At 39.4% G+C, this 14,872-nt stretch overlaps 1 protein-coding gene across 6 annotated transcripts in view; it reads left to right on the forward strand.

Annotated features, from left to right (window-relative positions):
• Window positions 1-14,417, forward strand: part of LOC126457029 (Ig-like and fibronectin type-III domain-containing protein 1) — a 1,179,953-nt gene extending 1,165,536 nt beyond the window's left edge. For all 6 annotated transcript variants that reach the window (XM_050093007.1, XM_050093006.1, XM_050093012.1 and 3 more), the window contains 2 exons: window positions 2,058-2,242; window positions 11,709-14,417. In XM_050093007.1, coding sequence (XP_049948964.1) covers window positions 2,058-2,242; window positions 11,709-11,900 — 377 coding nt within the window. In that variant the 3' untranslated portion in view covers window positions 11,901-14,417. The remainder of the gene's footprint in view (window positions 1-2,057; window positions 2,243-11,708) is intronic.
• The last annotated feature ends 455 nt before the right edge of the window (window positions 14,418-14,872 follow it).

Genomic DNA, 14,872 nt, shown 5'->3' on the forward strand with positions numbered 1-14,872 from the left:
AGACTTGTGGTTTTTCAAGCTCACCTTCAGCTCGTTCAACTCTCATTTCCTGCTTACTGCCGTTAGCCAGCAATCATTACCAAAGAAACAGACTGTTTTCAAAAGATCTGTTTTGTAAATAGCTCAGCACCCATTTCTATTATTAGGAAAATTCCACCCATGATTCAATCATATGAACAGTTTCAACAATTCTGAAGTAAAATACCATTGCCTCATATGATCAATTCTCTATCTTACTCTAGCTGCCATAGCTTTTTGTCTGTGATCTAGTTATCAATGAACTTTTAAACTCTAACCTCTGCACGCTCTCAATCTGTCACTGCTCCTTAGAACATCATCACAGTCTGGATTTTTTATATGTAATATACATTTTCAGGATCATGTCGAATGAAGTTGCTATGTTTAATAACATCACTACAGCCATTTTGCCTTAGTTTCTTAATTTTGCCAGAGTCAGAGTTGCAAACTTTCTGTACGATATCACTTCAGTCTCAATATAAAAGAAACGGAAGTCATAGAAATTTCATCTGTGGGCTGCACTGACAATAACTTACCACTAGTACTATCACTTAGTACTGTTGGTGATTATGCCAGCTAAACTGGAGAAAAAGACACTGCTATGAAAACAGCTGCCTTTTCCTTAGCTGCACTAAATAAAACATTTATCAGTGGCCTGCATGCAAAGTGTTGCCACTTGTTTATGGAGAGCAGCTTCTCATTTGGTCTCTCAAGGATGAATGAATCTCGTCTTAAACCTTGTTAAGTTGCAGTTTGGGAGTTGAACCTAGGACATACACACCAGTAACCTGTGATGCCGATCACCATACCATGGAGGCTTCTTAATTATGCTAACATGACTGCATTGAATTTTTTTACCACAGAGTATAATAATTTGATAAATTTTTAGAAAAGACCTTCAAATATTTTTTCATGTACTGGTAATCACAATTCTATACTCCTTATGAGCCTAGATAGGGACCCTTTTATTTTAATGTCATAAAAGTGTTGTGTGTCGCCTTAACCAACTATCACTTCCTCAACTTTGTAGTTGGTAGAAATCTTTCATCGAGCTATTTCTTCAAACCTGTAAGTATGAAAAAGTAAGGCTTGTACACCTGGTATAAGATCAGCATCTTATGATGGATGTAGCAAAATGGCTGCCATGCCTCCTCTGTGTGAAGTAGGAGCACAGAATTTTTACTTTGATTCTGACTGTTTGACACATGATTCCACTAATTATTAATTATTCTGAGGTATGTCATGAAACATTCAAGCTTCATAATCCATCGTAAAGTAGTTTATAGGTGATAATGTATCACTAAGATATAAATACCAGTGCTATAACATGAAGACACCATAATATCAGTACCAAACATCATAGATTGAGCACTTATGCACAAAACAACAAGAATATATCAATGCTCACTCAAAAACTTCCACTGAACTTAGCTGCACAAAAGTTATTGTAAACACTATTGCACTTAAAATATAACTCTCAATAACACACTGATGTTGTATGAGAACTATAATGACACCCACAAAAGTGTATAAAATAATGAATACTGAAGCTTCAGAGTTCAGAAAAAACATTTTTCCTGTTTCAATAAATAAGGAGGAAAAGGATTAAAAACTTTAGATAGATACAAGGCCATGCAGGTGAAACTGATTAATTTTCAGTGATAAACGTTTGTTGTGAATTTCTTGTGGCATTAATTTATTTATTTCATAATATATGTTTACATATGTTTCCTTTTCTTCATTCCTTGATGATGAGTACATTTATTATGATATCAGATACTGTAGCATGTATGGTTTATTTGCTCTAAACTCCTGTAGGTATAGGTTTATTAATTTTTCTTATTGCCTTTTGGTACAGTAAATTTTTTGTCACATTTTCAAGTACAAGATTACTATAATTTTGTTATCAACAACATGTATAACATACCTTCAAATGAAAACTCTTCCAATGTTTTCACCATTTCATGTACGAGTGTCTACAAATTCCAATAGAAAATTTTGTTCACTGACTGATTCGTCATATTTTCTATGGTACCCAGGTGGCGATGGCTCCCATGTTGGAATTGCTGTTGGAGTGGTGCTTGCCTTAATCATTGCAGCTGGAATTGTTGCTGGAGCTGTCTGGTTCATACGAACTAGAAGAATGCTTGGAAATAAATCAACTGGAGGAGTTGCCTTTGAAAATCCAAGCTATCTTCGTGAAGTAAACATGGATCACATACAGGTTTGTTACCATTGACAGAGGTTATAATAATTCATTGAATTATCTCATTTTATATAACGCTGCACAAAGCAGTCCAGTTTCCTTTTGTTCATGTAAAAGAGATTTTACATTTGGTCCAGCTGGACCCATAAAGCTGCCTCCTGGGTAGATTATTATCTGAGGACTTGGTTGAGAAATGCTGAGAATACCTTTTATCTGAAATGTGCAGGAATAGCATTTGATTATTAATTATAGGCTTTATGGTATAAACAACTGCAAGAGCACTGGTTGGTATAATACAGTTCCTGTATGTTACGACAGTTTCCATCTCCTTTGGAATCAATGCCTAATGCAACACACACACACACACACACACAAGCGAGCTCACCTTATGCACACATGACCACCAACTCCAGCATCTCAGGCGGAATGAAACATCACATAGGACATGAGCAGCAGTCTGGAGGGGGTAGGGACAGGGAAGGGGAAGGGAAAGGGATTATAGTGTACAGGTGGGAAGAGAGACAAACGCTATCTGGTGGAGTGTGTAGAGATTAGACTGCCAATAGGCACGGCATCAAGAGGCTGTGAGCCAGAGAGATGGGGAAAAAAGGAGAGGAGCCGAGAAAGGCAGGTCGGTGCATTGGCAAAGGGCTTCAAATAAACAGGATGGGAGATGAGAATGGGGGGGAAATGATAGGATATAGGGGGTGGAAATTGTTGAGTGAAGGGCTTGGGGACAGTATGTTGCAGTAGGTTGAGGCTGGCATAATTACAGCAGGGAGTACGTGTTCTAAGGATAATTGCCATTACCGCAATTCAGAAAAGCTGGTGGTGGAGGGAAGAATCCAAATGCTTCAGGTAGGGAAGCAGCCATTGAAATCTAGAGTATACTTTCAGCTGCCACAGGGTGGTCTATTTTGCTGTTGGCCACAGTTTGGCGGTGGCCATTCATCTTGGAGCACGACTGGTTGGTAGTTTTACCAATATGAAAAGTTGTGCAACAATTGCAGCAGAGTTGGTAAATGACATGGCTGCTTTCAAAGGTGGCCCAGCCCCTGATTGGTCAGGATAAATATGTGGTAGGACTGGAAAAGGAAGTGTTGGGTTGGGGGATTGGGGATATGATCCTTTTGGCAAGGGGTTGGGACTGGGAGTGGTGTAGAGATAGACTAGGATGTTGTGGAGTTTGGTTGGGCAACAGAACACCACTTCAGGAGGAGTGGGAAGTATCTCAGGTAGGCTGTCCCTCATTTCAGGGCATCAGGGCATGATGATAGGTAATTAAAGTCCCAGCAAAGGATGTGGTTCAGTTGTTCCAATTCGGGATGGTATTGGGTGACGAAGGGGACACTCCTTTGTGGCTGATTTTTGGGGGTGTTGGGAAGTTTCGGGTGTGGTGGGAGGATTGAGGTTGTGGGGGAAGTGGTGTGGGAGATCTGTTTGTGACTAGGACTGGGGGTAGTGCCTGTCAGTGAAGGCCTTGGTGAGACCCTCAGCATACTGAGCAAGGGAGTTTTTGTCACTAGAGATACGCCATCCCCGGGTAGCCAAGCTATATGGGAGAGATTTTTTGATGTGGGAGGGATGACAGCTGTCAAAGTGCAGGTACTGTTGGTGGTTGGTGGGTTTAATGTAGACAGAGGTGCAGATGGAGCCATCAGACAGGAGCAGGTTAATATCTAAGAAGGTGGCACACTGGGTTGAGGAGGACCACATGAAGCAGATGGGAGAGAAAATGTTGAGGTTCTGAAGGAACAAAGATAGGATGTCTTGGCTCTGGATTCACATTATGAAGCTATCATCAATGAACCTGAACCACACTAGGGGTTTGGTGTTTCGGGGGGCTAGGAAGTTCTCCTCTACATAGCCCATAAAAATGTTGGCATAGGAGGGCGCCATGTGGGTGTCCAAGGCTATGCTGCAGATATGTTTACAAACCTCTCCTTCAAATGAGAAGTAGTTGTGAGTTACGATTAAGTTAGTAAGGTGTATGAGGAATGAGGTAGTGAGTTTGGAGTCTGAAGAGTTGGAAAAGGTAGTGCTCAAAACTAAGGGCATGAATGATGTTAGTGTTTGGGGAAGTGGTGTCAACAGTGACGAGGAGGAAACCAGGAGGTAAAGGGGTGGGGATGGTGGAGAGTCAGTGAAGGAAGTGGTTGGTGTCTTTGATGTGGGAGGCTAGATTACAGGCAACTAGTTGGAGGTGTTGGTCAATGAGTGCCAAGGTTCTTTCAGGAGGTGCACAATAACCAGCCATGATGAGACGTCCAGCACTGTTGGGTTCGTGAATTTTGGGGAGCATGTAGAAGGTAGGTGTGCGGGGGTGTCATAGGGATGAGGAGGAAAATGGATTTAGGGGAGATGTTCTGGGAAAGGCATAAGCCTTTAAGCAGGGATTGGAGTTGACTTATGGGATGGTATCACTCTGGCAAGGGTTATAGGTGGAGGACTGTGACAACTGGTAGAGGTCTTCTGCCAGATAGTCACTGCAATTCATAACAACAGTGGTGGAACCTTTGTCTGCATGTAGGATGATTAGGTCAGGATTTGTTTTGAGGTTGTATATGGCCATTCTTTCTTTTGCTGAAAGATTATTGCTCTGAGGTAGGGACCTGGGGAAGGATGGCGAGGCTAAGCTGGGGGTAAGGAATTTATGGAAAGTGACCAGTAGGTGGTTAGGTGGGAGAGGTTGGTGGAGGATCATGGTTGGATGGTGGTAAGAACTGGAAGAGGCAGGGTTCAGTGTTGGAATTAGGGTGGTTTTGGTTGGGGGACTGATAGCAAAGAAGTGTTTCCATTGCAGGGATTGGGAGAAGAAGAGTAGGTCTTTGCCAAGTCCATCATGGTTAAATTTGAGTGTAGGGCTAAAAGTGAGACCTTTGGGTAAAACTGAAACTTCTGTGGAGCTGAGAGTTTTGATGGAAAGATAAGAAACAGTGTTACAGGAATGTTTTGGCATTGGATTTGGTAGAGGGCTGATAGGGAATTCTGGGGGATGTGGAAATTTGAAAAGGTCATCTAGTCAGGGTTTAGCTGCCATGAGGGGTGGACAACGAGGAACACTGTGGGTAATATAGGGGTTGGATAGTGGTGCCACTAGGCAGCAGTAGGATGTCAGCAGGTTGAATAATTTATGGAGGTTGTGCCTGGAATGCTCCTCCAGGTGCTCCTCCAGATTGCTGCTTGCTTTCCACATGGTGTTGCATTCCAGCCCGAGATGCTGGAGTTGGTGGTCATGTGTGCATGGGGTGTGCTTGCTTCTCTCTCTCTCTCTCTCTCTCTCTCTCTCTCTCTCTCTCTCTCTCCACTGATGAAATGATGAAAGCTATATGTGAGTGTCTTTTAATCATATCTGTCTGCAACTTGACATGTCTTCTTTATGGTAAGTAGCACTCTACCTTTTCCTACATTGTTGATATTTGTAACTGGAGTTTCCATTGTTCATTTGACATTAGTATTTCAGGGTCACACAATATGTAATCCTTGTCCAATCAATGACACGTCAAGTCATAATGTTCTTGGGACTATATTATGTTTTAAGTTCCCAATGTAATCTTAATACTGATATGATGCTAAGATTCATTCTCCTATTTCCAGTTAAGAATGTTCTGCAACTTTATTTCTCCAATAGAAATTATTCAGCTAATGGACATATCCTATAACATACTGATAGTTGTGGATTATCATGAATTTCTGAAAAGCCTCCATACATACAACTCAGTATTTCTTATACAAATCAATAAGCTATAAAAATAATCTATTCAAACATGAAACACGTGAAGGAGGCCTAACTACTCTAACTCTTTAAGCCTAGAGATAGATCACAATCTTAAATAGAAAACTCATATCTTAGAATTAAAGAGGCACCAATGTTCATGTAAATTTTTAATATATATGGTTACTGCTACAGATGATTTAAAAATGAAAAAAAATATTGTTCTTTATTCTTCACATTTCCACATACTGTGAGTTACAATATTATTTTTGGGAGAGACCCAAATTAAAAGGGATAGCATTTTCAGAACACAGAATCATTTTATATGAATTATAGCTCATGTTAGTTCTAGTACATTCTGCAGGAACCTCTTCAAAAAAAGCTTTGTTTTTTGACAGCTTGTTTGCAGTACATTTATTTGCTAATGTCTTTTGTCATTACCAATATTTCATTTTCCTAAAAACATAATGCAAAGCATGAACACAATTTTAGGACCAAAACAACAAAAACAAGTCTACAAGCACTTAACATTAGTACAGTAAACATATTTTATATGAGATGACAGTTATAAATCACTTTTGAAATGCAGCTGATTGAAGGATCATAATACAATGAGTAAAAATAGGTAGCCTACATAGCTATAAAGAAATAAAATCATCAGTAAGGAAGACATAATAGAATATAAGAACTATTTTTGAAACTTCAAAGTGCAACAAATTTAAATTAAGAAACAAGTGCACAACCTTAAAACATGAAGACTGTGTTGATAGAGACAAAAAGTATAATTATTTGACAAAGGTACTTACAAAACAGCAAATGATATTGCTGGTACAATGTAACCAAGGATGAGAAATTCTTGAATGCAAGAAGGCAAGTATTGAAGAGAAGGCAAGAGTTCTAGCAAAGAATAATACCATCATTACAGGACATGCCAAATTAAAGAAAACTATTCAGATATTAAACAATGGAAAAAACAGGATGAAATGTAACAACATTATGAGAAGGGAAGTTAGCACTCAGCATATAGCAGAGATGCTGTGTCGCAGATAGGCACAACAAAAAGACTCTCACAATTAAAGGTTTTGGCCATTAAGGCCTTCATCAACAATAGTCACACACACACACACACACACACACACACACACACACACACACACACACACACACACACACACACACACACACACACGACTGCAGTCTCAGGTAACTGAAACCCCACTTCAAGCAGCAGTGCCAGTGCATGATGGGAGTGGTGACTAGGGAAGGGGAGGGGCAGATAAGGAGGAGGCTGGGGTGGGGAGGGAGAGGGATAGTATGGTGGGGGTGGCAGACAGTGAAGTCTTGCAGGTTGGATGGAGGGCTGGGGAAAGGTGGGGAGGGGGTGTGCGGGGGTGGAATTATCAAAACAAGAAATAAATAAAAAGACTGGGTGTGGTGGTAGAATGACAGCTGTATAGTGCTGGAATGGGAACAGGGAAGGCACTGGATGGGTGAGGACAGTGACTAAAGAAGGTTGAGGCCAGGAGGGTTATGGGAATGTAGGATGTATTGCACAGGGAAAGTTCACTTGCACAATTCAGAAAAGCTGGTAATAGTGAGAAGGATCCGTATGCCATAGGCAGTGAAGCAGTCATTGAAATGAAGGATATCATGTTTGGCAGCGTGTTCAGGAACAGGGTGGTCCACTTGTTTCTCGGCCACAGTTTGTCAGTGGCCATTCATGTGGACAGACAGCTTGTTAGTTGTCATGCCTACATAGAATGCAGCACAGTGGTTGCAGCTTAGCTTGTAGATCATGTGACTGGTTTCACAGGTAGCCCTGCCTTTGATGGGATAGGTGATGGTAATGACCAGACTGGAGTAGGTGGTGGTGGGAAGACATATGGGATAGGTCTTGCATCTAGATCTATTACAGAGGTATGAGCCATGAGGTAAGGGATTAGGAGCAGGGCTTGTGTAAGCATGGATGAATATATTGTGTAGATTTGGTGGATGGCGAATATCATTGTGGGAGGGGGGACGGGATAGTGGGCAGGACATTTCTCATTTCAGGGCACGATGAGAGGCAATCGAAACCCAGGCGGAGAATGCAATTCAGTGTAATTCAGGGACTGCTCATCACTGCAGATGCAATGACCACGGATGGCTAGGCTGTACGGAAGGGACTTCTTGGTATGAAATGACTGGCAGCTGTCAAAGTGGAGGTATTGCTGATGGTTAGTAGGTTTGATAAGGACGGACGTAGTGATGTAGCCATCTTTGAGGTGGAGGCCAACATCTAGGAAGATGGCTTGTTGGGTTGAGTAGGACCAGGTGAAGCAAATTGGGGAGAAGTTGTTGAGGTTCTGGAGGAATGTGGATAGGGTGTCCTCACCTTCGATCCCGACAGCAAAGATGTCACCAATGAATGTGAACCAGGTGATGGGTTTATGATTCTCGGTTTTTAGGAAGGAATCCTCTAGATGGCCCTCAACTTCAATCCAGACAGCAAAGATGTCACCAATGAATGTGAACCAGGTGAAGGGTTTAGGATTCTGGGTTTTTAGGAAGGAATCCTCTAGATGGCCCATGAATAGGTTGGCATAGTATGGCGTCATGTGGGTGCCCATAGCCATAACGTGGATTTGTTTGTAGATAATGCCTTCACAGGAGAAGTAATTGTAGATGAGGATATAGTTGTTCATGGAAACTAGGCTGGAGGTTGTCAGTTTGGAATCTGTCAGGCATTGGAAAAGGTAGTGTTGAACAGCGGTAAGGCCATGGCCGATAGGAATGTTAGTGTACAGGGAGGTGGCATCAACAGTGATTTCTCCTTCAAAGGGATTACCTATAAACAAATTTGGGGTACGGCTGTGCAAAAAAAATTTCATGTAGACTTTGTCTTGTTGTCCAGGGTTCAGAATGGAGTTATATACTCTGTTGGTACAATATTCAACAAGCTCCCATCTAACAAAAAGCAACAAATTGTTAATCCTTACTAGTTCAAAATAAAATTAAAAACATACCTCATTAAGCATTCTTTCTACAAATTATCAGAATATCTAGATTCAGGCATTTAAAAATTTCATTAGTTACATTCCAAGTAATAGTGTTTCTCAGATAGTTGTCTGACAAGTACTATAAATAGGACTCAATATTTGTAGATGTTAAAATGTTGTCATTGAAAAATATCATTGTAATCAGTAAATATTAAGCCACTAACAGCAGAAAAATAGAAGCTATACAGTAAAACCAAAGAGGCAGCAGCCTTTTTGAAAGTAGCAGCTTTCTTGCTAATTTACTTGGCATAAGCATGAATAGCATTAAGCAGTATAGTGGTATTTTATTGATAATACATTATAAGTTTCCATGGTGTCTCTATCTTATGTTATTGTATGCCTTGACTTATTCCACATCCTTGAAGGTACTCCTTTTTGATGCAGAACACAATGAAAGAAAGAAAGAAAGAAAGCAGTTTGACAACAGTTAATCACTGCCATTTCTAATGCACATGTCACTTTTTTTAATATATGCCTTGGCTCACATCCATTAATGGTCTCGTTCACTAAGAGTCTTTGAAAAACAAATGAATGAATAGATTATAAAAGAATGTTAATGATATCAATATAATGGAAGGAAACATTCCACGTGGGAAACAACCTGAAAACAGCTTTCGCATCCCGCAACTACCCTCCCGACCTGGTACAGAAGCAAATAACCAGAGCCACTTCCTCGTCCCCTCAAACCCAGAATCCCCCACAGAAGAACCACAAAAGTGCCCCACTTGTGACAGGATACTTTCCGGGACTGGACCAGACTCTGAATGTTGCTCTCCAGCAGGGATACGACTTCCTCAAATCCTGCCCTGAAATGAGATCCATCCTTCATGAAATCCTCCCCACTCCGCCAAGAGTGTCTTTCCGCCGTCCACCTAACCTTCGTAACCTGTTAGTTCATCCCTATGAAATCCCCAAACCACCTTCCCTACCCTCTGGCTCCTATCCTTGTAACCGCCCCCAATGCAAAACCTGTCCCATGCACCCTCCCACCACCACCTACTCCAGTCCTGTAACCCGGAAGGTGTACACGATCAAAGGCAGAGCCACGTGTGAAAGCACCCACGTGATTTACCAACTGACCTGCCTACACTGTGATGCATTCTATGTGGGAATGACCAGCAACAAACTGTCCATTCGCATGAATGGACACAGGCAGACAGTGTTTGTTGGTAATGAGGATCACCCTGTGGCTAAACATGCCTTGGTGCACAGCCAGCACATCTTGGCACAGTGTTAAACCGTCCGTGTTATCTGGATACTTCCCACCAACACCAACCTATCCGAATTCCGGAGATGGGAACTTGCCCTTCAGTATATCCTCTCTTCTCGTCATCCGCCAGGCCTCAATCTCCGCTAATTTCAAGTTGCCGCCACTCATACCTCACCTGTCTTTCAACAACTTCTTTGCCTCTACACTTCTGCCTCGACTGACATCTCTGCCCAAACTCTTTGTCTTTAAATATGTCTGCTTGTGTCTGTATGTGTGGATGGATATGTGCGTGTGTGCGAGTGATACCTGTCCTTTTTCCCCCCTAAGGTAAGTCTTTCCGCTCCCGGGATTGGAATGACTCCTTACCCTCTCCCTTAAAACCCACTTCCTTTCGTCTTCCCCTCTCCTTCCCTCTTTCCTGATGAGGCAACAGTTTGTTGCGAAAGCTTGAATTTAGTGTGTATGTTTGTGTTTGTTTGTGTGTCTATCGACCTGCCAGCGCTTTTGTTCGGTAAGTCACCTCATCTTTGTTTTTATAATAATAAAAGAAAGTTAAATATTCTTGCAGATTCTGATAATACTTCAATGAAAATATAGCTTGCTATTAAGGGTAATCCCTAAACCATCTTCTGACCATATACTGAGATACGATATGATACAATATTGCAGTGCCTGCATTATTCCAGATTATGATGCAATATTCCTTTGGACATGCATGCATACATTTCCAAAGGAACACTGCATCATAATTCAGAATAAAATAGGCACCGCAATATCGTATTTACCCACCAACACTGGCAAACAATCTTCAAGCAGAATGTCTCCCACGTACAGGAATATACAGAGAGAGAGAGAGAGAGAGAGAGAGAGAGAGAGAGAGAGAGAGAGAGAGATAATAAATGCAGTGATAATAGTGGTGGCTATTTTGAAAAGTAGCCAACTAATCTCTGTAAATAATGAAGCAAATACTTCTTTCTTACTGATGTTTTTGTTTTCCTTGTGGGCCCTTGTAATTTATTTTCTGCATAACTCTTATATTTTGCAACCACTTGAACTGTTGTTTCAACCAGTTAAGAAAAAAAGTCAAGAATTTCACTAGACCAATGCAGCCATCACATGGAAGTCCAGATGAATTCTACATGTTAGCTAAATTAGAACTCATATGCCAAACAAACTATTGTATTTATCTTTTAGAGTATTAACTTCTGGAATATAAATAAAACAAATTTTCCAATGTCTGCAGTAAGATATCACAAGTAAAAATAACAATGAAAATTTATACGCAGTTAGAGTTCATCTCAAAATTATTATTAATTTCGTTTACGCCTGACATTGCCTTATACCCTAGTGTTAGATCATTTTATCGCGGGGGGGGGGGGGGGGAGGGGGGGGGAGGGGAGAGAAACACCCTCAGACTGTGAAAAGTACAGCTATTGAAGCTGCAATGATAGCAGTAATAGCAAATGTTGCTTGACTTAAAGTTTCCATTTGAAGTGCACACAGTTAATTTTGCTATTTCAGATCCCACAGCCCCAAGCAGACACATCCATGGCCAATGGAAACAGCATTTCCAATGGTATTAATCCTGCCAGTGGAGCAGGTTGGAAACAGGAGACACTGCATGTACCTGCACAACAGACAGAAGTGGCGCCGTCTCTGTATGAGGAACTAAAGCTCGGCCAGGATGGGGCAGGGTTCAAGAGGCTCAAATAGTATCAACAGTTCCGCCATGAATCAAAGTTCTAGAACCCAGTAGAACATGTGAATTGTGCTGTGTACAGTTTACTGATAATATTGACATCACCAGAGGAAATTGTGGTTGCTTGACACATATATTTTATTGAAAGTGTTACAAATTGAACACAGGATGTGAAAGGTATCTTCACAAGGAGGGACATCTCTCCTGACTGATGGCAATATACATATTTTGAACACTGTTGTGAGTGAGCTTAGAAATTTCTAAGGGTTCTATCAAAGGATTGAAGACAGGACTGAAGCTTAAGTGGAAAAGTTAGACCATAGTGAAGTATACATTATTACACAATGTAATAGTGACATAATCTGTGCCTGTTTTTTATTAACCCGTGCAGCTGTCCAGAGTTTTAGATGAGGGATACATTCCAAAGAAATGTGAAGATGTGTACTTATGTATTTTGTCAGACATTAAAAGTCAACTGTTGAATCAGATGGATTGAGTTAGTCAAGATCTGACAAAGTAGTTACAGACAACATTCTATCTCAGGATCTTCGGTGTTGCTAAACACTGATGAAATTTATTTCAAGTGTTCTCTTTAATATGGTAGTTCTCAACTTGAAAGATCAGGTAGATAATATGAGCAAGTGAAAGCTATGGGTAGTTTTTTCCGAACTTCTTGAGCAGACAAAATAATTTATCAAACTGATATTACTACACTAGTCAGTCAAGTTGCTCTAATGGCATGATCTTAAGAGGATCATTATACCATCAACATGTTCATGCTACTCAATAGGTGTGATAGATATATATAAATATGTATATTTAAAAAATCTAAATTTTCATCTGCTGTCCCAGTATGACTGAGCAAGAGCAAAGACAAGGGACACATTCAGTTATTAACAGGTAATTAATCTGCACTTTCAGCTGCAGCAAGTGACTTCAGAATTGTGATGATGAATCAAGTGGCCTAGAACATGTGACAAAGAGTAGCACATGCATTTATTTCAGTTCTGTGAAAAATGTGGCAACAAACAACTTAATATGGTTAGAAATTCATTATCAGATTTAATAAATATTAATTATGTTTTCACTATAATAACAGACATGATGGTGTATTAATGTACATTTTAAGTGAATTCTGAATGAGTCATCAGGAGAATAAGCACATATAAAGAAATCTGGAAAGCATTTTTGTATTACATAGAACCTGATGTGTATCCAAAACACATTGAGACAACTCTCTCTCAATAATTCTGTATGCTGACTTTTCTGGAGTGTATTGAGTTGCTGTATTCATAATTTTTACACATTTACAAACTACCAGAATTCTCAGGAGTTTAGAATATTGACTATTTTCATTGGGCATGACATTAAAATTCATTTCATATTTTATAATTAAATTATGTAAGATTGTCATGCTTAAATTGAAAGATTTCTTTCTTATAAAGTCAGTTGAAAAGTAACTATGAATAAGAACCCGTGGCACAACAGTTCCATAAATGAACACTATTTTTTCCTCAAAAAATAATGTAAGTCATTCATTTATACAGGATTCCTGCAGGAATAAAATGACAGATTTCAATGAGAAGAAAAACAGCATATCTCTGTGCTTTCAGACATTTTGGACATCAAATGTTAATTATTTGAGATATATATAGTTTGACACACATATAATAAGAATACTGTGAAAAGTAAGATTACGTTTGTTCATTATATGATTTGTATTTGTTAGTTATTTGTCCTAAACAAAAATAACTGCATTCTGGGTGCACAGTGAATATAATGACCAACTCCAGAAATGAGGCAGAATGTCACTTTTTGTTAAAGTCTAGCCATTTCTCCGTTAATGATTTCATACATTATGTACCACTTATGATCTGTTAATAAGTACACACAGAAATTTGGGAAGCACATGAGGCTTTTAGCAAGTACTATGTGCACACAATTTATTTCTACTTAGATCTGTGCTCAGAGAAATTTAAGTAAATATCTTAAAAAATGATAAACCTTTAACACACTGCAGCTACAGCTGCTAGCAACACATTTGGGGATTTCATGGATAACTGCTCACGACAGTGATGAAATTTACACTAAAAGTTATAGTTGCAAAAAAGTGACATTTTACCAGTCTGCATGTAAAGAATTAAAATCCATGTAGAAATACTGAAAAGACTTCAAAATCTATTATATATTTTCAGCTCAAAAGATTTATTACTGTGGTCATGGAGTATGTCCACACTGACATATCGTTTTCATGCAGCATGTGTGCCTTTCAGAACATTACTATAGGAAGAAGTCAAGAACTTTACCATTTTTATGTTGATAATGATTGATTTCCCCATGATAGGTATAATGCTTTAACAGAGACCACAACTGTAAATGAAGTAAGATTACTTCTATTAGAAAGAAGAGTTGGGAAATCTATATTGCAATGTACAATTGTGGCTGTTTTTGTTGTTGAAAAGATATCTTTTGTACAATGTAGACTGTGAATCATGTATAGAATTATTGTAAAAACAGAATTTAATAAAAAATAGTAATTTTCCCATAGATAAATCATTTTATATTCTCATAGTTTACATGTTACAAAATTATTAACATTTGCAGAACCAATATTTTAACCAAGCATTACATTTGATAATACCTGTCATTATTGCATGATAATCTGTCTCTCTTAAAATGATTCAGAATCAGAACAACTGTAAGGTATTTAGTTTAGACCCCACTGGAAGAGGATCAAGGCTACAAATCAACAAAAAATTCACTGAAGAGTGTGCTCGTTTGTAGGCCTTTAAAGTATGTCTTCTATCTGGATTAGTAGAAGGATATAGAAAAGAAAAAATATTTCAGGTGATAAAGAGGTGCAAAAGAAAGAAGTGGTTGAGGGTCCTTGGTTCAGAAAGACATTAAATGTATGAGATGAGGTGTTAAATTTTGTAGTTTATTTCTTCCTTTCTCCCTTTTGTTTTTCTTCCTTTTCAAGCAAGTG

Source organism: Schistocerca serialis, chromosome 2, assembly GCF_023864345.2.
Source record: "Schistocerca serialis cubense isolate TAMUIC-IGC-003099 chromosome 2, iqSchSeri2.2, whole genome shotgun sequence".
Lineage (NCBI taxonomy): Eukaryota > Metazoa > Arthropoda > Insecta > Orthoptera > Acrididae > Schistocerca > Schistocerca serialis.